Below are 25,567 nucleotides of genomic sequence, written 5' to 3'. Positions count from 1 at the left end.
GCTTTTACTTTGACAGAAATTAAGGATGTGCCAAATAGAGGAGTCTGCATGGATGGGAGTTACAGAACAATAAAACATTTAAATTTCCTGGCTATGAGGTCTCTAGAAGGGCAAGTCCTTCTGGGACAGTATGAACTCAATTCATTTACTTGTAACAATTTTAATTAACAAACATTTGAAGAAGCTCCAGCAGTTTCTGTGTGTGGAGTTTTACTGCCTTTTCAATCCCTTGCCTTGCAAAAATTCCAATTCTGCAACCCTGGCAATGAGCAGGGAAACAAAACCCAGCAGGTCCCAGCACAGGCTGTGGAAAATCCTGCAGCAAAGATTGTGCAACTTCTGCTGGGTTTGGTTTGTTGGGTCTGGAGGGTTCTGGTGGAATTTCTGAGGGGTTTGGTTTGTTGGGTCTGGAGGGTTCTGGTGGAATTTCTGAGGGGTTTGGTTTGTTGGGTCTGGAGGGTTCTGGTGAAACTTCCCTTGGGTTTGGTTTGTTGGGTCTGGAGGGTTCTGGTGGAACTTCTGAGGGGTTTGGTTTGTTGGGTCTGGAGGGTTCTGGTGAAACTTCTGAGGGGTTTGGTTTGTTGGGTCTGGAGGGTTCTGGTGAAACTTCCCTTGGGTTTGGTTTGTTGGGTCTGGAGGGTTCTGGTGGAACTTCTCTTGGGTTTGGTTTGTTGGGTCTGGAGGGTTCTGGTGGAACTTCTCTTGGGTTTGGTTTGTTGGAGCCCAAGTGAGTGTAAGAAACAACTTCAGAAGAAAATGCAGAGCAATAACCCAAGGAATGCCACACTCCTGGCAGGAAATGGGGGAGCTGGAAATTGTAAAACCAGCAGGGAGAGTGGGACAAAGTGCCACTGAGTGTCCCCTGCTGAGCTGGAACTGGCAGGGACATGGTGGGTGTTCCCCTGGCAGGACATGCCAGCCCTGCCCCAGCCAGACCCAGTGCCCTCTGCTTGTACCAACCCCACACTTCTCTCACACTGTTCTTGATGGCAGACAGGAAGATACTTGAGCAATTAATCTCTGCAGACATAAAAGAGTCATTTTTCATCTGTTTAATTCAGAACAGAATTATAAATGTAGTGACAAAACACACTGTGAAGGATTTAGGGCATAAATCTCCCCTTCAGAACTTGGGGCTGTCCCATCTCGGGGCCATCACCCACTTTCTGAGCAGCTTTGCAGTGTCATGGAATTTGCCTGTCTGAGTTTCCCTGCTATGAAATGGTGATTAATTACATTTTCCTGCTCAGAGATGGACCATGAGAATTAGTCAGTGTTTGTTTGGGACTTCAGTGACAGAGGCAATTCTATTAAATGTGCCCAACCACATTTACATACCTGCAGACCCTACACATTTTTATCTCATTGCACACTTTGGAACCCAAATTGCTGCATATTATCACTTTTTTATTATTCCAACCTACTTTGAATTTTATTTAGCAACGTACTCTGAATAATTAATTATTCGACTAATAATTATCCCTCCCAAATAAAACAACTTGATTACTAAGCCTGATGAGGAAAATCCAGGCAGGAAAGAACCCTTTCAAAAACAACAACATTCTGCAGATATCCTTAATATTTAAAGAGCGAGCTATATTTAGGAGGCTGTGCTGGAGCAGGGGGAGAGCAGAGGGGGCTGGTTGTCTGTGTCATCACATTTGTGCTGTGTGTCAGCAGCTCCCTGAGTCCCACCCAGCCCAGCCAGCCCCAGGAACAGCCACCAAACACCTCGGGGGGCTCCTGCCCAGAGGGGCAAAGGGCCCTGCTGGGGGTCTGGGACAGGGTGGGGGCTGCAGCTGCTGGAAAAGTGAGGCTGAGCACCACTGAGAGTTCAGAAAACAGGATCTTTGTGACAGCAGTGACCCGATAGCAGGAACCCAAAGAGAAGGGAGAGAGAAGGAGGGAGACTGAAGCAATAACCCAAACGTGTCAGCACCCACTCACCAAAGAGTTACTCTCCTAAGGTTGTCTTACCAACTCAGGACACTCCCCTGAAGGCAGAGGGTACATCTTCTAGGCACTGGCAGACAGCAGTGTCCCTGTTGTCTTTTCTGAGGAAGAAACCACCACCACCAGGAGCATGAGCCCTCTCACCCTTTTTTGAGCCTGCTAGAGATGTCTACCTGGGCAGGTGAGGTCACCACCCCAAGAGAGGTCCCAGGCTCTGCTCTCTCTCTTCCTCCTTGCTCTCCCCCCCTCTCAGCTCTCCTCCAAAAGTTGTCAACCAAAGGAGAGACTTAAGGAACTTTAGTTTATGCAAACTCTGTCTTCAAGGACAAAGCCTTCACTCTCTCAGCTTTTGTTCCCTGGAACTTGGCAGGAAAAAGATAAATCTTTTCACAGGTGGCATTGGCAGAAACTCAGACCAAAGTGTCAACACTCAATTCCCGATACAGGGCCCTGTGGTGCTCTGCTCGTGGGTTCTGTGATGTGTGCCGGGCTGGGCTGGGCTGGTGTGCAGGGAGAACCTGCTGAGCAAAGGAACACAGAGCTGGGCTGTCATTGCCAGCTGAACCCTGGCAGAGGTGGCACAGACACACTCCCTGGCTGGGCTGTCATTGCCAGCTGAACCCTGGCAGAGGTGGCACAGACACACTCCCTGGCTGGGGTGTGCCCAAGGTGCTTGTGCTGCCACAGTGCACGTGATGCTCAGGGGACAATTTTGACAGTGGTCTCATCAACCCCCTCCTTTTCCCTGTGGTTTTTAATAAGTGTCCCTGCTGCCCCTTGGGAAGTGCTGGGATCTGCACCTGGTCAGGAGTGTGGTGTGTTTAAAGCCCTTGGTGCCCAGCTGCTGGTTCTGCCCCAGCTCAGCCCCACTCAGCCCCTGCTGCCAGCAGCTCACAGAGTCTGCCTTGCTGCTCCCTTTGCACTGGCAGCTGTCACTAAAACAGAGAGAAATTAAATTAATCCAGGCACAAAACTGTGGGACTGAACCCCCAGGGGCTGCCACCCAGAGCCAGGACCTGACACTGCCCTGTGGCTTTTCCCAGGATCTGGGAAGCTGCCCCATGGATAATGCTGGAGGCACTAACGTGTTGTTTGTAAACAATGAGGGGGAACATGTGGAGTGAGGATTTAGTGTTTTCTGCCTGCCTGACACTTGATGGCTTAATGCAGGAATCCACAATGGGGAAGCTGTTCCCAAAGCACCCCCTGCCATATGGTTGGGATTCTGTGCAAGCATTTCAACACCCAGGGCTGGCTGGGAGGGAGGGCAGTTCTGATCAGCCCATTCTTCAAAATGTAAAACAGCTTAAGAATTGTCTGTTTTTAACATCATAACAAAAAAGTTTTGCTTCCCAGTTTAGAGCAACTTCTGCCTCCGAAATTGGCATTAATTTATACTTCTGTGAACAGTATTGGAACACGTTGGGAAGTCAAAAAAAGATACCAAGCTTTGGGCATCCAAGCTCAATAACTGAGGAGACAAGACCTTCCCTTGCTGTGTGGTTGTGCAGAGTGCCCCCCAAGCCCCCCAGCACCAGGGGAGCCCTGGGCCAGGGGCAGGGGGTGTTGGTGCCCATCTCTGGGTGTTGGTGCAGCCCTGGGTGTTGGTGCCCAGTCCTGTGTGTGTGCTGCCTACCCCTGGGTACTGGTGCCCACTCCTGGGTGTTGGTGCCCACCCCAGATGTGTAATATTCTTGCATTCCAGTATTTTTCCTTTCTTTTCCCCCAGCAGTTTCAAACTCTCCGTTTTCTGTTGGTAAATATTAGGAAGGTTCTGCAGAGCCTGTGCTGAGTCTCACAATGTGTTTTGATGAGTGAACATTCCAGTTTTTACTGGGTCACACAGGGCAAGACTTTTTTTCCAAAACTGTTTCTTTTTCTGTGCCTGAAAGGGACATTACTATTAATGGCTTGTAAGGGAAAGACAGCAGTGTATTTAAGAGATCTGGCAGACATTGGGTAACATTAAAGAGCCATGGGAAGGTTCAAGTGTGCCTAGAAGAAAAGAGAGCAGCACGGAGCTGGTGTGGGTACCTGCACACAGCTTTTTGTAAGCCTTTGAACTGCTTTAGATATGAAAGACACCCCTGTTTCAAAGGCCACCGGGCCTTCTGCTGCTCTCATTCTCTCTGAATGTCTGTAGGTATCAGAATTCACACCAGAAAAGGTAAGATTTTTTCCTAGGTGCAGTTACTGGGGCAGAACATCCTTTAAGCTGGTATTGTTTGTCTGCAAAGCAGAGCACAGGGAGTAGATGGAGTGATGGGATAGGGGGAAACACTTTTAAACTAAAAGAGGAAAAATGTAACTTAAATGTTGGGAAGAAACCCTTCCCTGTGAGGGTGGGCAGGCCCTGGCACAGATGCCCAGAAAAGCTGTGGCTCCCCCAGCCCTGGAAGTGTCCCAGACCAGGTTGGACAGGGCTTGGAGCAACCTGGGACAGTGGGAGGTGTCTCTGCCCATGGCAGGGGTGGCACTGGGTGGTATTTGGGGTCCCTTCCAGCACAGAGCATTGCAGCATTCCATGATTAGACATTGGGATGGGACTGTAGCAAAGGAATGAAGTGGTTCTTTTTACTCTCCTGCTACACTGTGGGAAATAAAAGCAAATACCACAATCCAGTGTTTACTTCAGGTTTCAGTATCAATGCCATAAAAGAAATTGCTTATTGACCACCCTAAAAATGCCTGATGAGTCAGGGCTGGCAGTTGAGCTGTGCGTGAAGGGTGTGCTTAGAGGTCCTCTGGAAGGGGAATCCTCATGGTACAGTGAAGTTGGACACAGCATTTCTTCCATGTGCATGTTGGATTTTCCCCCCCATGGGCCAACCTTCCTGCTGGTGTCACTGTGCCCTGCAGGGACACACATCCCTGCCTGGGAGTGAGGACAGGGAACCTGCTCCAGCTCCTGCTGCTGCAGTGACAAGAGGCTTTTCTCCTTTGAGCACTGCTTGAAGTGCAAAGCAAGGGAGATTGCAGATCTGGCAGAACCTCAGCAGGGTGACCTTGGGGTCTGGTTTATGTGCTGTGACAAACACGGAGCTGAGCGCTGGGTCCTGCTCGGGCCTGTGCAGTCACAGAGCATGGAGAGGTGACCTCAGTGCTCAGAGCAGGCTGGTGCAGCAGGGTGGATGCCCAGGTGGTGGAGGAAGTTCTGCTGCCCATCTGCAGGGAGCTGGGTGAGGCTGTGACTGAGGGGCATCAGCGTGGCCAGGCTCCTGCAGCTCCCGGCTGGCACTGTGGCTCTGCTCCAACTGCACCCAAGTCAGCTGGAATTGCTGACCTGAGAGGGCAAGAGGGGCTGTTTCTGCTCCCAGCCTGCCTTGCTGAGCTCTGAGCTGGAGGCAGTTTGGAGCAGCTCTCTCTGTCCGTGGGCGTTGCACGTGGGTCTCACACCAGGCACGGATGTACCAACAGCCCCAATGGTAGAGGCCTCTGCCCAGCAGCTCCACTGCCACCACCCCTGAGCCCCTTTGTGGCCTTCCAGCACCTGCTCCTTGGAGATCCACCTCCCCTCTGCCCCTGCCCTGCTCTGCTTTGGGCACATCCAGAGTGTTTCTACCCCTTTTTGCAGGCAGAACTGGGTTTACTTCTCTGCAGAGGCACCACAAGGAAATTTCATTATATAGTCAATGAAAACATCCAAAGTCCATTAGAGATGTTGAGAATGTCTTCCCCAGTTGGAGGACAGAATTTGGAAGTAAGTTACTTGCAGATCTTATTATTACAATCCTGTCCTAGACAATAATAATGAAGTATTGATGGAAGTTTTGCCAGAGCAAAGACTGCTGGGTTTCATACAAAGATAGTATCTTCATTTAGTTTTATTGGGCTCTTGATACTCTGCCCATGTATTTTTTAATTCACCACAGTAAAATTCTAATTAAAGAACAGACTTTGCCTCCCATTAATATGACACTAAAAAAAAATAAACATTTTAAAGAATGCAGCCTCTTCTCTACAAAAATGATAATGAGAAGACAAGCTGCCAGTGTTGTATAGAATGTTGTCGCTCCCTTATGAAGCGTTTCATGATTTTAAACTCCTTGTAAGATCTGGAGTGTCAGTAGAGTTAAAGGCTCATTAAACAGAGCAGTAATTTCTACAAGAAGGAATGGGAAATATTCTCAGGTTTTTTAAATGTTCTAATTTTCACTTCTTTTGAAGCCTCTGTCAAAATAGCTCATGATAAAAATCCTGAAAATGCCACGCTTTGATATCTGTCAGGAGTAGAAGTTGGTTCTCCCTTTTTGTGTGCTTCCAAAATATATTGAGTTCATTTATGGGATTTGATGAGCCTGACATTCAAATACTCACCTCCTTTTTCACTTGGAGGGATTTTGTTTTCATTTATCCAAAACACAAACCTACAACTGGGTGGCTGCTGTAAGAATCCCACGGAATGCTGTGGGAATGTTCTTTAAACAAGGACCACTTTGGAGGGAAAATGTTTCCTCAGAGGCCTCTGAACAAACTGCAGGGTCTCTGAAGTCTGTGATTGAATGAGGCACCACATGTTGGAGACTCGGTGACTAATGAGATCATCAGCAGAGATTAAATCATGGCCCAAATCAGCCACATGTTCCGTATCTGATTCAGACCATGAGCTTCAGGGAGATCAGTACCATCTTTCTTGGAGGATGAAAATCTGTTCTCCTGTCCTTAAGAAAGCAAAAAACAAGTACAAAATGAGATTAATTTCCTCCTGTGAGTAATAATCTATCAATTTGGGGGAAAATCAGCTGCTGTTCCCTTCCCATCTTTCCCTTTCTGCCTGATGAAGACGGATCTATAAACTCAGAAAATGAGACTGACTGCAGGTCCTGCAGCCTCAGGTTAACCCCGGGGTTTGCCCCTTGGCTGGGGACACAAATGCACATTTACAGGTGCAGGAAGTAAAATTAATTGATTATTTTGGTTTGTTATTCATTGCATCCAGGGATATGTTTTAGTTTTTTCTGTTTCTTTGCCTGCTTTTCATTAGCTGGGTCAACTGCCAGATTCCAAAACTGAACTAGACCAAAAAAACCCACCCAGAGTTCAGGCTTCATTTCACCTAAATTTGTATTCATAGAATCATTCTGCAACAGTACAGTTACATTAAGGGGAGAATCTAGTCCTAATTTCAAAGTAAATTCTAAAATGATCTCTCCTAAGCCATGTCCTCCTAGATTCAATAAGTTAATTTTATTTCCTGTTTGCATTTTTAAGGGCTTGCTTTTCATTTAAACATTACAAACTGAATTTGGAGATATTCCAGAATATTGACTATTGACTCTGAGCTCCATTCTGTGCTTTAGCAGATCTGCACAAAGTCTCTTTAAAGTGTGGATTAGTTGAAGTTCCCCCTCAGCTCAGTGTGGTCCTGAGTCTTTAGCCCAAGGAAGTCAAACCCTGGGTATTTTTTAGCTGTGCCTGGTGCAGGATGTTTGGGGATGTCCCCCTGACCCTGCAGACCCAGAACTGGTCACTGGCTGTGAGAGGGACACAGGGAAGTCTGAGCTGCTGAGAACAAGATAATGACAGACCTGAGAGCACAGGTTGTGGTGTGCTGTGGGAGGAGATGCTGTTTCCATATCACCAGTGTGTCTGCAGTCATGGAAAAGCACTGGAATAGCACTTTGGACTCTGTCCTATCAGGACAAGTCACTTGATAAATGTCATCCCTTCCTTGGGAGTGCTTTTATTTATCTCCCACTTGTGTGTTTGCCTCTCTGTGCCTGCCACTGAGTGCTGGGTGGCTCTGGTGACCCGGGACACAGCAATTCCCTCCTCATTCCTGGAGGGACAGACGGACCTTTGGGAGTGCAGTGGCACTTCCAGAGTGTCCTCGCTGTGTGTCTTATTTCCCAGGACAGAACTGGTAGTGGCAGGATGGAAAAAGTCTTCCCTGGAAGAGTGGGTAAGCACTGGAAGTGGCCCCAGGGCAGTGGTGGAGTCACCAGCCCTGGAAGGGTCTGGAAAACAAGCACTTCACAGTGTGGGGTAGTGGGCACACGATGTTCAGTCAAAGGTTGGACTTGGGCATCTTGGAGGGCATTTCCAGCCTTATCCATTCTGTGGATTCTGCCTGCAGAGCCTGCAGGAGCTGCCCCTCACTTCAAGAACTGACTGAGGCTTTGGTGTGGCAGTAGGGGTGGCAAGGGCAGACCCCTTGGTGCTGCCCTGAGCATCCCTCCCCTGTGCCACCCTCTGCACTCAGGTGCAGTCATCCATAGCCACCAGCACCTTCTGCACAGTTATTGTCAGTGGGGGCAGTTTTCTCCAGTGCTTTATTGAGGGTGAGGAAGGGAGGCAGTTTGCAGCTCTGCCCTGAGCTGTGGCAGCTCCTGCTCTGCAGCTTCTCCCCAGAGAGCAGTGGCTGCTCCAGACTCATCCCTCATGGTGTTGGCATCCCCACACAGCTCAGGGAGCACCTGTGCCTCCCTGCTGTCCCCACTGCCAGCCTGCTCTCCTTATTGATGCTCTGCTTAAAGCCCCTGTATCATTTTGACACTTTAATGGCATCTGCATTTCCAGGGGAGTGCTGGTGTGAGCTTCAATCAGCTCTGCTCACAGGCTGCTGCTGTTGTTATTTATCTCTGTAATGGTCACACACTACAAGAGCAGGGTTAGACTGGGCCAGGCTGGCCCTGTGTTTTGAGGTGTCTCCCCAAGCCCACGGGAGAAGGTGCTGATGGTCCCAAAGAGCAGCAGGATCCCGTGGCCCTGAGCCTGCTGTGCCTTTCTCCAGGAGCTGGAGTCACTGTCACACACAGCCAGGATGTGCCACACTGATGGATGGAGGAAAAACACATCCTGGATTCTGAAGTGTTTGATTTCTTCTGTTGATTTTCTAGCAGGAGCTGCTGGCCCCCAATCCTGTGCTATTTACACACTTGAGCAGCCTCACACCCAGCAGTGTCACACTCCAGTGAGCCTGGTGAGCCCAGGGGAGTTAATTGTGTGAATAAGTGCTTGGATTCAGCTTATCAGCTCTGTATCTGCTGCCTGTGTGAAGGCAGAGTTACCACAGGGCAGGGCTCTGCGTTATCATCCCAATATCACAGCACGTCCCAGTGGAATGACACGGGTGAGGGTTTATAGAGAGCTCCCAGGGCTGTCACTGCAGGGTGGGAATCCCAGGAAAGGGGAAAGGAAAACCAGCTGGAACTGATAAACTTGGAGCAACAGAGATCTCATCTCATGTGAGGTTATGGGAGTGTGAAAGCAGGTGAGGATGATCTTTCATTATCACAAATCTTACACTAGCACGTTGCTAACACATTTCACTAAACCCCCTTTGCAATTAATCAGCAGTGGGTTAATTGACAGTGCGTGGAATGGCTCTGCTCAGTGGGACACACACAGGGCTTGGACTAATGGCTGAAAGCAGAAAGTATTTACCCTCTGAGGCAAAGACTGGAGGAGTCCAACCTGTCTCTGTGGAGTGATCCCATCACTGCAGAGACAACAGGGAGTTCTCCTTGGCTATTCCCACCTACTGCACTCTGTGACTCTGCTCTCAAACCACTCAGAGCTGTAGCTGATCCCTGCAAGTAGTTTTAGGAACAGAAAAGAAGCAAAGGCCATGTCAGACATTGGCAACGACATGCTACAAGCCTCATCTTTCTGTAATTCTATTTTTTCTGTGTCTTCCATAAGCTTTCAGATGTACTTTAATCCTCATTTTTATGTTCTCTCCTTAATAAATCCCCATGAAATTCGCATTCTTAGCAGCTATCTGGCGTGTCAAGCTGCTTTATTTCATAGGAGCCTAAACCATTTGGGCTCAGTGCTTTGGGTTACCCCTGCTGAGTGTGTGACCTGCTCTCACTGATGCCTTTGGGGAAATGTGGCAGCTGCTTTTCTGGTCACTGCAGGTTTCTTTTCCAGATTTTATTTTTTTAAGTGCTTTTTCAACCAATTAGGGGAATTTCTGCTCTTTACTTTGGCACTTTGCTTGTATTGATTTGGTGCAGGGAGAAAACAGTTGTGTGACCAACTATTGATAGTAAATAAGTGTTCAGATAAGATGGACTTACAGAAAAGGAGCTGTGGTTGGGGCAGGCACTGCACAGGGGACACAAAATGCTTGGACTGGGGCTGGAAAATGGTCTTCCCTTCCTATAAAGGTTTTGTTTCTCCTTCACTTTCCTTCAAAGTGAAAAACACAAACCCAGCAGACAAATCTGGTGGTTGGAACACCCACCTGGGACATGGAGGAGCAAGGAGAGACTCACCTCTTCTAATGAGTGTTATTTATTCATACTTAAGAAATTAATTGCAGCTGGAATTGTGTCAGCCCAGAGCCAGCCCCAGTGTGCAGCTGGGGCTCTGGTGGGAGGTGTGGGGCAGGAGGAGTGCAGTTCCCAGGGCAGGCAGGGACAGGTGTGCCCCCTGATTCCACTGTGCCAAGGGCTGCCAGCTGTGTCCTGGTGGTTGGTATTTGTGCCCTGGTGGAGGTGCAGAGCTGCATCTCTTGGTGTTCACGTTCTGCAGAAGGCAAATCAGTGTTTCTGGAATGCAAATTGCTGGGAAGCTCCAGCAGCTCCAGCATTTTGCTCCCTACCCCAGAAGGCTCAGAGTCTTACCAAGGGTCTGTGTGAAATAAAGACACATCATCTCTTTCCACAGACCCTCAGTGATAATGTAAGGTTTATAAAGAATGAGATTTTGTTTGCTGGGCTCCCAGTGGTGCCAGAGAGGAACCATCACCCCTGTTTGCAGCTGGGGAAGGAGTGAGGCAAAGCAACAAACTGTGGAATGTGAGGCACAAACAGGATTGTGAAACCAGCTCTGTGCATCCTCTGAGACCCTGCAGGTCCTTTTGGAGACCCTGGAACTCTCATCTCTGGGTTTATTTGTGCCTTTAACACTTGCTCAAGAGACACAAGTTTGTAAACTGATCAGCAGCAGTGCCAGTTGAATTATGTCTCTCTTCTTCCTCTGCTGGATATCCCAGGAGTATCTGACCAGGGTATCCTCCTACCCAAAAGGAAGGACAAAAACGCTGCCAGAATTAACTGGTGGATGTAATTTTGCAGTGTGGGGTTAGAACCATGTCCTGCAGAAGGAGAGGGCTCTGGGCTTTCTGGGACAGCAGCATCAGGGTTCAGTGAGCTGCACCCTTAGCTCAGTGCTGCTGGGAGCAGAGCCAGGCCTGGGGAGTCCCCTGGGATTGGTGTCCATGCCTGCACTCCCAGTGGTTGTGGGGACAGCTCTGCTGCTGGCTTGGCCTCCCCTCCTGCCTGGCTGTGGGTTTTGCACAACCAGGAGGGTTCTTGGTGTGATGGAAACCAGCTCTCTGAGCACAACCAGCTGTGCCTGGCAGGGGATCAGCTCCTTGTTTTCCTGCTGGTGGTTGGCTGAGCAAACCTGGAACTCAGGTGTCTGCTCTGGGCACAGCTCAGCCAGGTGTTGGGCAGGTGCCAACTGCTGTTTCTACAGCAAATCAGGGCAAACTGCTCCTCTAATGCTGCCTCTCCTCTCTCATCCTCCATGGAGTCCGAATTAAAAGGAGAAGGCATTAGGCAGGATTGTCACATCAAGGGTTTTCACTGGCCTTAATTTCTTCTGTAGAGAACCTCTTCTCAATGGCAATGGCCAGAAAGTTTGGGCTCCTTCTGTGTTCCTGTTACCAGCACAGGAATTCCCTGACACACACACTCCACACCTTCATCCTGTGCCTGGGCAGCCTCATGGCATCCTGTCTCCAGTGTTGTTTTCTTCCTTTAGTCCAGAAAATACCAAAAAAAATTAATAAATAAGAAAACAAACACAAAAAAATCCAACACTAAAGAGCAAGCCTTCTTTAGATTATCAGGTTTATTATCTTGTGGGAACAGTACAAAGAAACACTGTTTGATGACATTATTAAGTCGCCAGGATTTGCTTGGCAGTGCCACCTGCCATTGCCCACGCTGCAGGCAGGGCGTGATCCTCTGCCTCTAATTCCACTCTAAATTCATTCCCTCCAGCTATCTAAGAGTACTGAGGAACAGGATATTAAAAGATTTCGGTCCTGATCCAATAAGGCTGTTGAACAATCCTCACACTGGGGTGTCACAGCCGTGCTGAGCCTCCTGGCACGCTGAACCCACCGCTGGTGGTTTGGGTGCCCTGGGGGTGCTCTGGGCAGCCCTGGGGGTGCTCTGGACGGCCCTGGCACTGCCTCTGGTGCTCAGGGGGCTGGGCTGGGGGGTATGGGGTTGCTTTGGGCGGTCTGGGGGCACTTTGGGTGTCCTGGGGGTGCTCTGGGCACTCTGGGGGTGCCCTGGGGACGCTCTGGGTGCCCTGGGGATGCTCTGGGCACTCTGGGGGTGCTCTGGGCAGCCCTGGCACTGCCCGTGCTGCCCGTGGGCACTGGCTGAGGCCGTGTGTGTGTGTTTGCAGGCTGTGACAGCGAGCACTGGGGGCCCCACTGCAGCAACCGCTGCCAGTGCCAGAACGCCGCGCTCTGCAACCCCATCACGGGCGCCTGCGTGTGCACCGACGGGTTCCGCGGCTGGCGCTGCGAGGAGCTGTGCCCGCCTGGCACCTACGGCAAGGCCTGCCAGCTCCAGTGCCAGTGCCACCACGGCGCCACCTGCGACCACCAGACCGGAGAGTGCCACTGTGCGCCCGGGTACACCGGAGTCTTGTGAGTGCCAGCACGGCGCGGGGACACGGGGCACGGGCACTGCCAGGGCTGGGGGGCAACGTGGGCTCTGCTCTTGCCTCTGCAGAAACAGGGGGCAGAGGGCATAAATAAAGGAAATGCCTCCTTTTGCTGCTGGTTGGAGCTGTCTGCAGCACCCAAGAGAGAGCTGGACAGGTGGGCAAAGGCCTGGAGGGACAGGACAAGGGGAATGGCTTCCCACTGGCAGAGGGCAGGTTAGATGGGATATTGAGAAGGAATTCCTCCCTGGGAGGGTGGGCAGGCCCTGGCACAGGTGCCCATGGAAGCTGTGGCTGCCCCATCCCTGGGAGTGTCCAAGGCCAGATTGGACAGGGCTTGGAGCAACCTGGGCTGGTGGGAGGTGTCCCTGTGGGACTGGATGGGCTTTGAGGTCCCTTCCAACTCAAACCATTCTGGAATTATATGATTCTATCATAATAAAATACAATATGGAGCTAAAATAAGCTTTAAAACTCTTTATATTCTGCAGCTTGTGCAACAACCCTACCTGTTCCTAATTTCAGAATATGAACACAATCCCAATTACAGCTGTGTGTTTATCAGCACTGGGCTCTGCCTCATTAGCAGTCCAGGGCAGGAGCAAATGGGACTGAACCATCCCCGATTTATTTGCCTTTCAATCTAACTGGGAAGGCATTGCTGTTAACTCTATCAGCTTACTGTCTGGGGGCAGATTTTAAGCATAGTGAGCAGGGATTTAGCAGTGTGACTCCTATTAACTTTAACGAGAATCGTGGAGCTAAATCCCCATCCACCTCATGGAAAGTTTACCAGGAGGATTCACGGAATCTGCATATTAATTTCAGGACAGCAAGCAATAGTTCCTTGTTTAAAATTGCCCACAGTGTAACATCACTTCTCATTAGGGATCTTTCAGTAGTTTCAGAAGTAATTATGTTTTTCACAGTTATTTAAGGGGAAAAGAGAATTTAGTCACTGAATTTGGTTGGAGATCTGTTACAGGTGACTTAATACTTTCACAGTCTATTATTACTTGTTGACCTGCAAGAAGGGGAAGATAAAAACTAAAGACAACATTAACCCTCATAAATAAGTGATATGCCTTTTGAATATTTTATTTCATACCTGATTCCCTCATAGACTTGTGACCTCAGTCCTGGAAGTGCTCACTGCTAAAGACTCTGCTCACTGTTAGGAGGGTTCCCATTGACATTGTTCAGTTCCCAGCAGGGCCAACCCCTGACATGTGGTAGGAACATCCTCACCAGAGGACAGTCGATTGGGGAGAACACTCTGTGCTTTCAGACCCTCCCTACTGGAAGCACCAGTATAGGAGACACTGTTTTTGCAGGGATTAGCCTTCCATTGCCTCCCCACGAGTACTGAGAGACTCAACGAGCTTAAATAGCCTTTAAATGATGTTGAGTCCTTGCCAGTGCATTATACACTGCAAATGTTAACATTCAGCAGTGACTGGAGAAATTTCAAGCATTTTAATCCCATCCTTTTATTCCATTTGCAGTTTCTTTTATTGCCATGTCACATAATTCACACTGAAGGCTTCATCTTGCAGCTCGTATTTTCCTGGGCTGTTTTACTGGTTACGAGTCGTCCTGTTGGGATGGGTGGAATGTGGTTTGTGTGTGAAGGTTCCACACCTTCATCATCCTCCCAGGACTGGGGCCACAGCTCATAAACACCCCCAGCAGCAATTACAGCAATCTTGGCTAATTGGCTGTGCCAGCTGAGCCTTCCTGAGGCTCCATCCTTTGCACAGGGACTCGATGATGGTGTGTGGGTTCTGTCTGTGCTGTTTGCTGTGGGTGCTCACACCTGTCCTGTCTGTGCTGTGCTGCTGTCCCCAGCTGTGAGGAGCTGTGCCCCCCTGGCAGCCACGGAGCCCAGTGTGAGCTGCGCTGCCCCTGCCAGAACGGCGGCGAGTGCCACCACGTCACCGGGGAGTGCGCCTGCCCCGCCGGATGGACGGTGGGTACCGTGTGGGCGGGGGGTACCAGATGGGTGGTGGGTACCACATGGACGGTGGGTACCAGATGGGCGGGGGGTACCGGATGGACGGTGGGTACCGCGTGGGCGGGGGGTACTGGATGGACGGGGGGCACCATATGGACGGTGGGTACCAGATGGGCAGTGGGTACAGGATGGACGGTGGGTACCACGTGGGCGGTGGGTACCAGATGGACGGTGGGTACCGCATGGGTGGTGGGTACAGGATGGACGGGGGTACAGGATGGACAGTGGGTACAGGATGGACAGTGGGTACTGGATGAACGGTGGGTACTGCATGGGCGGTGGGTACTGGATGGACGGTGGGTACCAGATGGACGGTGGGTACAGGATGGACGGGGGTACAGGATGGATGGTGGGTACAGGATGGACAGTGGGTACTGGATGGACGGTGAGTACTGGATGGATGGTGGGTACTGCATGGGCGGTGGGTACAAGGCACGAGGGGCTTGGAGGGGGCTCACTCATCCTCTCACTGCTCTCTGCCTCTGCTGTGCTGCCCTGAGAGCTTGGCAGGGCTGTGCTGCTGTTTGTCACCAGGCTCCAGCAGTTCTGGCACTGGCACCTGGCACACCCCTGGGAGGGTTCACAGAACATGTACAGGTGGTTCTTGGGAACATGGTGTGTTGGTGACCTTGGCTTGATTCGATGGTCTTAAAGGTTTGTCCAACCTAAATGATTCTGGAAGTCTCTGACTGGTAGGGGCCATCCCAGAGTTTAAAAACCAACAGTAAACCAAGGGACAAAAGAGTTGTGTCTGAGTCACAGTGCCCACCATTCCTTGGAATGTTCTGCAGCTCAGGCACTGCCCTCACCCAGGACAGGAGCTCCACATTGTCACAGGCACCAGCTGTGCTGTCCCCTGCAGGGCAGAGGGAGGGACAAACCAGGGGGCATTCAGAGCCTCGGGACTGTGCCCAGGACACGGAGGGCCCCTCACTGTCCTGCTCAGCCACCACTGCCATTGATTGCCAGAGATTTGGTGACACCAGGGCTTACTCTGGAGAGAGACAATCACCCTCCTCTGGGTCAAGAAAGCAAGGCCAATCATTTTTAAAGTCCTCAACATTACCAATAATGCAATAATTAACTCTCCTGGGCCTTGCCAAGTCTCACAGGCCTTCAGACCATTTAGCTGTACAACATTTCCTGGCATTTTTCCTGTGTCTGACAATCGGGCTCTTGGCAAACCTGCTGGATTTTGATGCATACAAGTGCTCTGAATTTTTATTTTTACATGGAAGACCCTGCAGATCATCACACAACTGTGACTTCTGCTGTGGACCTTCTACCTGCTGGAACATCTGAGAGCTGAGAGAGATGTTGAGGTGCCTTTACATTTAAATTCCTTTACATATATCCAGTGCTACCTCCATTTGGTCACAGCTGCTTGGAGTTCAGAAGTACCAACCAAGAGGAGCTGGTCACTTGGGAGAGTGGGAGAAGAACATTGATGGCTTAATTTTTGGTGGAAGTTGTGTATGGAAAATCTCTTTCTGACTGGACAGTTGGAGTCTCTACCTTGGCTTGCAGAAGCTTGAGGATGAATGTGGCACCTCCTCCTCACCTGGCCTTCAGTGGAGGCCAAGGAAAGGTTCTTTCCTGGAGTGGTGGAGCCAAAGGAAGCAATTCACATATTTTTGAGGGCCTCTCAGTCCATTCTGGCACCAGCCCCAGGAAGTGATCGATAAAGTGATTAACATAAAAATACAACTTTTCCCATTATTTTCCTTATTTTCTGCATGCCAGCATTCCTCAGGATCTGAGTTATTTGGCTGTACCCTTCCTTAACTGTGTTTTATCAGGAGTTTTCTCTTCTTTTTCAAAGTTTACACATCCCAGAACAGAGAAGATTATCAGAATAGAGCAGGAATGTTTCCATGTCTTTCAGGATGCAGCAGAGCCCAAGAAGAAGAGCCCCAGCACTGGGGCTGCTCAGCAGCTCTGGGTTTCTCCTGCCCACTTCTCACAGCCTGGAGTTTCTTCTTTGCATTTTTAGGAGCCCAAAGAGACTTTTGTGAGAACTGTGTTGTTGGCTGCTCTGTCCCCAGAGGGGCCCTGGAGTTAACAATTGATGTCTGAAACAAGCATAACTGAAAACTGGAGAGAGAGATCAAGTATTCTGCAGAAAGAAACTGAAATTATAAGTAAAAGCACTCAGCTTGTAAATGTTGAGATTTTAAGTATAAAGGGTCTCTCCAGGGTTTTAATGAAAAGCTGGTAATTCAGTACACAGAGAGGGATAAAGAAATATTTTTTCCTGCTATATTTTTAACTCTTGGTGGTTGGAATGGTTTGGGAAGTGAGACAGGAGGGGGCTGTAAAGGAGCAGGCCAGGGGGAATTGCTAGACAGCATTCACTGCACTTCACACCAAGGATTTCTTTGACACCAGGAATTTCACTTGCTGATTCTGAGCTTGGGACTGCATGTCTGTATTGAATATACCCTCATTTGGAAAGCAGAGAATTCTCCCTGGATTTCCACCAGTGCAAATCCACTTGGACTTTATTGCTGCTGGATGAGCTGCACCTTTTATCCTTTCCCAGGCAGGGTTGTTAGTGGGGGCTCAGCCCCCTGGGGCTTCGGGGGAGTGCAGTGAGGAGGGCCCTGAGCAGGAGGCAGGGGGGAGGCTGGGCTGGGGGGCTGGGCTGGGGGGCTGGGCCCTGAGCAGGAGGCAGGGTGGGGGTCTGGGCTGGGGTCTGAGCTGCTCCCCTGGGCCCTGAGCAGGAGGCAGGGGGGAGGCTGGGCTGGGGGGCTGAGCTGCTCCCCTGGGCCCTGAGCAAGAGGCAGGGGGGAGGCTGGACTGGGGGGCTGAGCTGCTCCCCTGGGCCCTGAGCAGGAGGCAGGGGGGAGGCTGGGCTGGGGGGCTGAGCTGCTCCCCTGGGCCCTGAGCAGGAGGCAGGGGGGAGGCTGGGCTGGGGGGCTGGGCTGGGGGGCTGTGCCCTGAGCAGGAGGCAGGGGGGAGGCTGGGCTGGGGGGCTGGGCTGGGGGGCTGGGCCCTGAGCAGGAGGCAGGGGGGAGGCTGGGCTGGGGGTCTGAGCTGCTCCCCTGGGCCCTGAGCAGGAGGCAGGGGGGAGGCTGGGCTGGGGGGCTGTGCCCTGAGCAGGAGGCAGGGGGGAGGCTGGGCTGGGGGGCTGGGCTGGGGGGCTGGGCCCTGAGCAGGAGGCAGGGGGGAGGCTGGGCTGGGGGGCTGAGCTGCTCCCCTGGGCCCTGAGCAGGAGGCAGGGTGGGGGTCTGGCTGGGGGACTGAGCTGCTTCCCTCCATTTGCCACCCTCAAACCTGCTTCTTCCACAACTTGTGGTTCTTTCCTCCCACCCAGTGTGGAATGTCCCAGAAGAACAAGTTGCATGGATGATGTCCTGTGGGATTTCACCTTCCCAAGGGTTTGTCACCAAGAGGATGGGGGCTGACAGTAAAAATTGTTGGGCCAGTGAACAGAATGTGGCTTCCAGCACCCTGCAACGTTGGGCTCCTTCCCCTTGTGTGCTCTGTGGGAGTCAGTGGGAGGCTGCTGGAAGGTCTCATTAACAATTTACACCTTTAATTCTATACATCTTTCTCATTTGCAGTGCTGAGTTCTCCAAGCACTCTCAGGAAGCAGGGAGAGAAGTTACTTTAGCATTTGCAGTGCTCCTCAGAAGCACTTGGGAAGGACTAGCTCTCTCAGCTCAGGAAAGCTGCAGTCTTTGCTCACATGGCACAATGTTTGTCCCTGGCAACACACCCTGCTGTGCCCCAGACCCCTCCCAAGGCACCCTGGGGCCATGTCAGTAAAGCACATTCTGCTGATCCCTCCTTTCTCATTGATTCTGGCCTTTATAGAACAGCCATAATTTGTATTTTTTACTATTTTTCTTTCTGTTGTGGATTTCATATTTCATGGGGATATATGAGAAAATGGAGCAGAAAAAAATCTTTTCTAGCCTACAAAATATGGCAAACAGTGTCAAAAGCAGAAGCTGATGAGATCAGGGCCTTAAAAAAGGTGCTGATGGGGTGAACTTTGCTGATTAGATGTATAAGCAGCAGGAAATGTTGGTCTGGCATTTGATCCTCCAGAGAGGGATGTTTTGAATTCCCTTAGAACACATTAATGCCCATCCTATGCCTGAGGACTCTCCTGGCTCCGGGGGATGCAGCCCAGGGTATTGCTGTCTCATCATTTGCTGATAGAAATCCTGTTCCTTTGGAGACATGAGGGGAGAAAGTATTTATTATCAAGATAAATGGCCACTTAGGTTTTCAGATATATAGTGTTGTGTATTACTCAAGTCCAGAGACATCAGTTTTTAACGCTGTAATCTGGAAGTTCTTGAACTGAGGCCAACGTGGCTGCTTTACAGCCTCTCCCTGCTTGGGCAAGGCTCAAAGTGGCTGGTTTATGATGACATTGAAGAGCAGCCTCTCCACTTTGAGCCTGTTGTTCCAGCTCAGCTCCCCCAGCCCTGAGGGGTGAGAGCTCCCATTCTATTGCTGTTTGTATTTTGTGTAAATTGTGTCTAACAAGTGCTTTGTGCAGAGCCCAGAGCCCCAGGGCTTGCTTAGGGAAACAAGGCTGGGAGAGATTAAACCCAAATAGTGCCAGGGCCAGACAGACAGTGCTGCTGTCACACTCTGGGCACTGTGGTGGCACTGGCAGCAGCTCCAGTGGCTGCTCATGCCAGACATGTCCCATTGTAGGCCCACAGCTCCAGATCCCAGCAGTGCCAGCTGAGCTTTGGCCGGAGCTCTGCTGGATCCCAGCCTGGGCTTTGTGTTTGCTCCCAGGAAAAAACACTCAGGCAACTTCTAGGAAACTCTGGGGGAATCCTTGGGAGGCTCTGATACTTGGCAGAGAACTTTCTGGGATGCCTGGGGGCAACAACCTGAGCTTGGCAGGTAAATCCTCCAAAGGCAGGACCCCTCCCAGCAGTGAGAATTCCTTGGAGCAAGGCCTGCCCAGGAATTGCCTTTCCCTGGCAGCAGGGCCAGGGTGCCCAACCAAGAGTGCCAGTCCTTGCTTCACTCTCAGGGTGGTGGAACAGGGAGGGGAAGGAGGAACCAACTCAGAGGAGGGGGTTTGGGGCCAGATGAAGGAGAGCACTCAGAGGGAGGGAGGCTGCAACAAGGGTTTGGGCTGGAATAAAGAGGCACAGACTGTCAGAGCTTGCACAGCTTCATCCTCCCAGTGCAATCCTTCCAGGAATCTGTTTCTTCCCAAATGTTCTCTACTCAGGGTATGTCCAACAACATTTCAGCCTCTCCATGTCCCAAAGCCCCCACCAGCACATATCTGGATGTTCAGCCTCCTCTGGTTGCTTTTCCCCTCTCCCAAACCTTCCTGCACCTTTCCAAGGGGCAGTGAACCTCCTGCCCCTCCAGCTGCACTTTACAGAGAGATCCAGAGAAGAGAATTATCCCTGAGTGGACAGTGGTGAGAAAAATCCCTCCTGGAATTAGGACAGACAGGCATTTACTCTGGTAACAGTTTTCAGACTGTCTTTAGCACATCTTACCCAGATAAAATATTGCTGCTACACTTGATTCCAGCTTTAGCAAGAAGGACAATAAAAATCTCAGCTGCATGTAGAAATTTATTGCATTATGAATGTTGACTGAAATATTTCTCTTGCTGCAACATTCCCAGGGGTTGGTGTGTGCCCAGCCATGTCCTCCTGGAACCTTTGGAGTGAACTGCAGCCAGGACTGCCCCTGCCACAACGGAGGACACTGTGACCCTGTGACAGGGAAATGCATCTGCACAGCTGGCTATGTGGGAGACAGGTAAAAACCACCCCAGAGCCTCTCATTTCACCCAGGCATTGTCAATATTTATATCCCTTCTAGGACAATCTTCCCCTCTGAAAAATGGTGTTATGTTTCTATTGCTCCAATTAGGTTCATCCTTCTGAAGCACTTCAAGCAATATAAATGTGGCAGTGTTATTACTTTTTATTGGCAATGCTCTCCATTTACAGGGGGTTTTAATATAACTTTTAAAATTTAATGGATTAAATTTAATTTAGATATTTACAGTGATAAATTTAATAGAGAGCATTACATGTTTACAAGATATGTAAATGAACTATCTTTATACAAATTAATATCCTCAAGAGTAAGCAAGGCAGCAGTTTAATGTCTCCTTCAGCCCTCTGTGCTGCTGAGCACGGATCCATCTGAGCCACCAGCACAGGGTGATAAATCCTGCCCAAGCACAGGCCAGAGCCCTCACCCCGAATCGATCAGGGCACATGATAACATTGTTCTACCAAAGTGCTGTGGGTTGAGCAACACGAGTGCCCAGCACAGGCAGGGAGGGATGGCAGCAGTGCTGGCTCTGCCCTGCAGCTGCTCCTGCTGCCAGGGGGTTGGCAGGGCAGGGGAACAGCTCCAGAGGCAGCGGGAGCTGGACTGGGACACCATGATGGGCACAGCCCATCGGTGGGTGCTGTGCCAGAGCACCTTCTGCTGTGTGTTCCCTCCTTTATCAGCTGGAAGGAGCTGATCTCAGTCCACTGACATGTGCTGCAGTTACACTTCCATGCAGAATCCACTGACATGGTAGTTATACTTCCATGCAGAAAGCTCCTTAGAGTTTCTCCTTCTTGCCTCCCTAGGTGGTCAGCAGCTTGCTGAGCACACCAACATCCAGCACCCCCTGGGAGCCTCCCCAGCACTCCTGGGACTGCCTCGTTGCCATGTTATGGACAGTGACAATGGAGGGGGCTCTGGAGTTTATAGCACCATTTGCATGGGGTTGGATATGGTGGGAATTCCAATTATTTCAGACTAATTTAGTGAAGAAGACATCAGTGTGTCTCTTCCCTGACCTCCCTCTGGAGACAGTGCTTCCAGCCATGTAATTCCTGTTTCTCTCCCTCTGGAGACTTTCCCTCTGGAGGAAGCAGCTGTGCATCCTGCCCCTTATCCTGGTGCCCACACAGCAATCCCAGGCTGCTCCCAGTGCTGCCCATGCTTGGGAAGCTGCTGGAGCCTCCATGTCTGGGCCTCCTGGGGTGATGGTGGCACATCCTGGTGGATTCCTGGCTGTGGGGGGATCAGCAATGCTGGATGTCCCAGCCCCGTTGGGAATGAGGGAAGGAGATGGGAAGGTGGGTTTGTTGCTGACTGCCCTGAGAGAGGGGCTGGAGGAGGTGGCTCAGAGGGAGACAGGGCAGAGGAGGCACCTCAGGGCAGAGCTGGCAGGGGCTCCCAAGGATTGTCCTCAGGAAAAGGGAGTGTGGACTCATCAGATCTGTGCCTGGAGAAAAGTGGGAGATGTTTTGACTCCAAAGAAAGATGTTGCTTGGGAGGATGGAAGCAGAGAGGGGGGAAAATAAGGCAGAATCAGTTGTGAGAGGTGGAAAAAAAGGAAGAGAAGGTCACGTGGTGGACCTGTGTCCAAGCAAAACCCTCAGGAATGGCTCACCTTCCCCATCCTGGAGCTGGGGAGTAAAAGACACCAAAGGCTGAGGCAGGAGAGCAGAAATACAGGTGTGTGGAAGGGAGGATGAGAGCAGGACTGAAGGAGGCAGCTGGGAGAGCTCTGCCAGGGTAACACTGCAGGAGCCTGGAAATTCCCACCTCTCAGACAGGTTCTTGGATGGTTTATCCATCAGCTTTTAATTCCCCTTCAACAAGGGGAGGGAAACCTCAGCCTGTTGTGTTCAAATGGAGCTGTGCCCCTCGCTGGGCTGGGGCAGCTCTGACTGGCTGTACTGGTTGTACTGGTTTGTCAGAACAGGCACACCTGCCCTCACCTGGCTGGGGGCTCTGCTGAGCAAATGGCATCGATCTCAGTGGGGCACAGCAGGGACAGGGGCTTTGAAGACTGTGAATTGCTGCCCTTGGTCGTGTGTTTGCCCCACATGGGCAGTGGGGCAGATCAGGCAGCTCCAGTTCAGCTTAAAGGCTGTTCCACTCTCTGGATGTCCTGAGTGTGACCCAACAATTGCCAGGAGAGCAGGAGAATCTGCTGCACAGCAAAACACTGTTTTCTTCAATGTTTTACAGGGCACTGAAGAAATCTTCTTAATAACAGATATTGTGAATAACAGCAGTAAAAATACAAATACATGTTACCTACTCTCATCTTTAAATTATCAGTAAGTGCTGGGTAATGCTGCAGTTCATGTGGTGTGCAGGAGATAATCACAGAATGCTGGATAAGTATCTGTGCCCAGGGAATGGGCAGAAAGGGGCTGTGGGAGTGTAATTGCCACTCTTGTGTTCCCTGCCTGTTTCCCACGAGTGGCACTGCTGTAAATCTGCAGGAAATTGCAGGCACTGTTAGAACTGTAGGATGCTCTGTGCTCCCAGGAAGGACTGGATCTGTCAGGGAAATGTGTGTTTTACAAACTGGAAAGCAATAATAGCAAATGCTCAGTGAGGAGCTGAGGATGGGGTGTCTCACAACTCAGTCCTGACAGGAAAAGTGAACATGCTGCTTGGGCTTTGTTTTCCATACTCCCATTAAATCTAAAGATTGACTCTTAACAGAATAAATATCACATTTGGTAGAACTCTATGAGCAGATTTGTTCTCCTGTTGTTGTGTTTGTACCTGAATCTCTTATCTCCTGGTTAGTGTATTTTGGATGGCTTTTCATATTTGTCTGTGATGCATAAACATGATCTCTGTTTCAAAACAAAGAAAGAGAAAAGCCTAAAATACTTCACAGCATTATTCCTTAAAAGAAAGAAATTATGGGAAAAATTGTAGGTGCCTGTACTAAGTTCATCTGTTAAGCAGCCTGTCTTTTGTTTAATATTTTGTGAAATTGCTTTCATTAATTCTACAGGTGACAGCCATATTATCCTATCCCAACCCAAATAATTATTGTACATATTAAAGTTCAGTGGATATTACAATAGGAATCTCCCCAGATAGGCAGAAAGCAATGTAAATTAAACAAGAAACATAACTAGGGCTTAGCAGCTCATTTTGTAATTTAATTGAACAATGTATCTGGGTGTTAATGGTGCTATGGACACATTAGATTGATATGTTGCAAAGGAAAGATGTTTAAGTAGAAAGCTAATTCCTGCTGTGATTATTCTCATGTTCCAGAGGAGTCATTATTAGTATTCTTTGTATAAAATTCATTAGCGGGAGCTGCTTGATCTCCAAATAAATAAGTTGGTTAAATTGTTAGTAGAAAAAGGCTAATTATGTAAATGGATTAGGTCGTCAATATTTCATTTCCAGATGCTTTTCTCCCTGCCAGGTAGTGCCTCATCTCCTCTAAAAGCAGAGTGATGCAGTGCCCTGTGCTGGGTGCTGGTCCTGGGGGCTGAGCCCTCCAGGGAGCAGGAGGGGAGGAGCTGAGCACCCTCCTGGCACTGCCTGTGCCCCAGGGCTGCAGCCCCACTGTGCCCCCTGCTCTCTGCTCCTCTGGGGGCTCTCCAGGCCCTCCCCTGTTGGGCACAGACTCCTCTCTCTGGGTCTCACCCCTGGTTTTGTCCCCAGCCCCCGTGTCGGTGCCTGTGGAGTTAAATCCCCACTGGGGCCCTTCTCTGGGTTCATTATTTTTAGTAAAACGTGATAATCTGGAGCTGCAAAAGTGATGCCCTTCTTATATACTGCCTGTGTTCGTGGCAGTTTTGCCTGCCTTGCATCTCACATTAATCTTTTATTACTGATCATTATATTAACTCTCACCTGCCAGCTGTGAAATGACCTGCAGAAAGGCATTTAACAATTGCCTCCATCCACTGAGTTTACAGTATACACTTTAATCAATGCTCAGGCTTAAATTAATGCTGATAGGCAATTTCCAGTGTCTGGCATCCATGTGATAAGGGAATTGGGCTTTTCTGGCCTTCTTCTGCTGTTCTTATTCAGTGAAAAGGCCTATCTGTATTTCACGGTGGATCATGTAAACTGTCCTACTGACTCGTTGCAGGAGTTTGAAACCACTGAATTATGTCAAGCACAGAATCAGCTGCTTTCTTTAGGACCTTAAGCTGAGCTTTCCAAAGTAGGAAATAGTATGAACTCCTAAATTGGTTGTGTAGGACAAGGAAACAGACTTTTTTGGCAGATATGAGAATGATCCAGCAGGGAAATATTTTAAAAAGTGCATGGAAGGTGCAATTTAAAGCAATCTGGGTAGAGTGTTTGCAGGTTCCATTTTTGTGTGTATCAGATCTTAAAAATAGCAATTTTGAAGAAGAACTTTCACTAAAGAGCATGAAAGTGATTTTTATTGAGATTTTATACTCCTGAGCAACCCTGGAGTAAGGAGAAGAAAGGTAAGTTCAAGCTTTAGTAACTTGGATCACACACACAAGACAAAGGAGTTTATTTTCTCCTTGCTGGTGTAAGGCTGATGCAGTGACAGCAAGGAGGGAAGGTAAAACTGTGCATTGCTGGAGAACACTTTGCTTAGAGCACACTCCTCTGAGCCCTCAGCATGTGGGCCCTTGACTTAAGAGTTGGACTCCATGATCCTTGTGGGTCCCTTCCAGCTCAGAATAGTCTGGGATTCTGTGAAAAGAAGGATCAAATAAGGCTTGGTTACATTTGGACAACATAAATCACTGAAAGGATCATGTGCCTGCAGGGAAGGTGCACAGTCCTGTCAGAGAGAGAGAGGAGGTTTTAATAATTCATTCCATGCCAGTTTCTTGTGGTTGGTTGAATGGCATTGTCATTGTCAGGGATTGTCAATTGGAATTGTCAGGAGAGAAGGATGCCCTTTGTGGGCACAGGTGGCATCAGCTGGTGCAGATGTGCAGGGTGTGATTGGCTAAAGTAAACAATTTATAAACGGCGGAGGAACTGGACTTCACCAACAAGCTTATGAAGTTTATAGTGAAGACCTTTTATTACACAAAGCACACAGTTTATATAGGGTTAGGACTACAGCTTACTGGCTAAAAGAGTTAACACACCACCACGCCAGATACTTCAATTGGTTAAAGCCTATCTCTCACAAGTCTCATGTTTATATTATTTATCCTGGCTGTTTTCCTGCACCTGCAG

General features: G+C 49.8%; 1 protein-coding gene across 13 annotated transcripts in view; it reads left to right on the top strand.

Moving 5' to 3' along the window:
- The window catches only part of MEGF11 (multiple EGF like domains 11), a 274,889-nt gene that overhangs the window by 165,800 nt on the left and 83,522 nt on the right, over positions 1 to 25,567 (top strand). For all 13 annotated transcript variants that reach the window (XM_071568006.1, XM_071568011.1, XM_071568015.1 and 10 more), the window contains 3 exons: positions 12,328 to 12,574; positions 14,440 to 14,560; positions 20,229 to 20,365. In XM_071568006.1, the coding sequence (XP_071424107.1) occupies positions 12,328 to 12,574; positions 14,440 to 14,560; positions 20,229 to 20,365 (505 nt within the window). The remainder of the gene's footprint in view (positions 1 to 12,327; positions 12,575 to 14,439; positions 14,561 to 20,228; positions 20,366 to 25,567) is intronic.

This window comes from Pithys albifrons, chromosome 13 (assembly GCF_047495875.1).
Source record: "Pithys albifrons albifrons isolate INPA30051 chromosome 13, PitAlb_v1, whole genome shotgun sequence".
Classification (NCBI taxonomy): Eukaryota; Metazoa; Chordata; class Aves; order Passeriformes; family Thamnophilidae; genus Pithys; species Pithys albifrons.
Note: the sequence above shows the minus strand (reverse complement) of the source record. Positions and strands in the feature narration are given on the sequence as shown.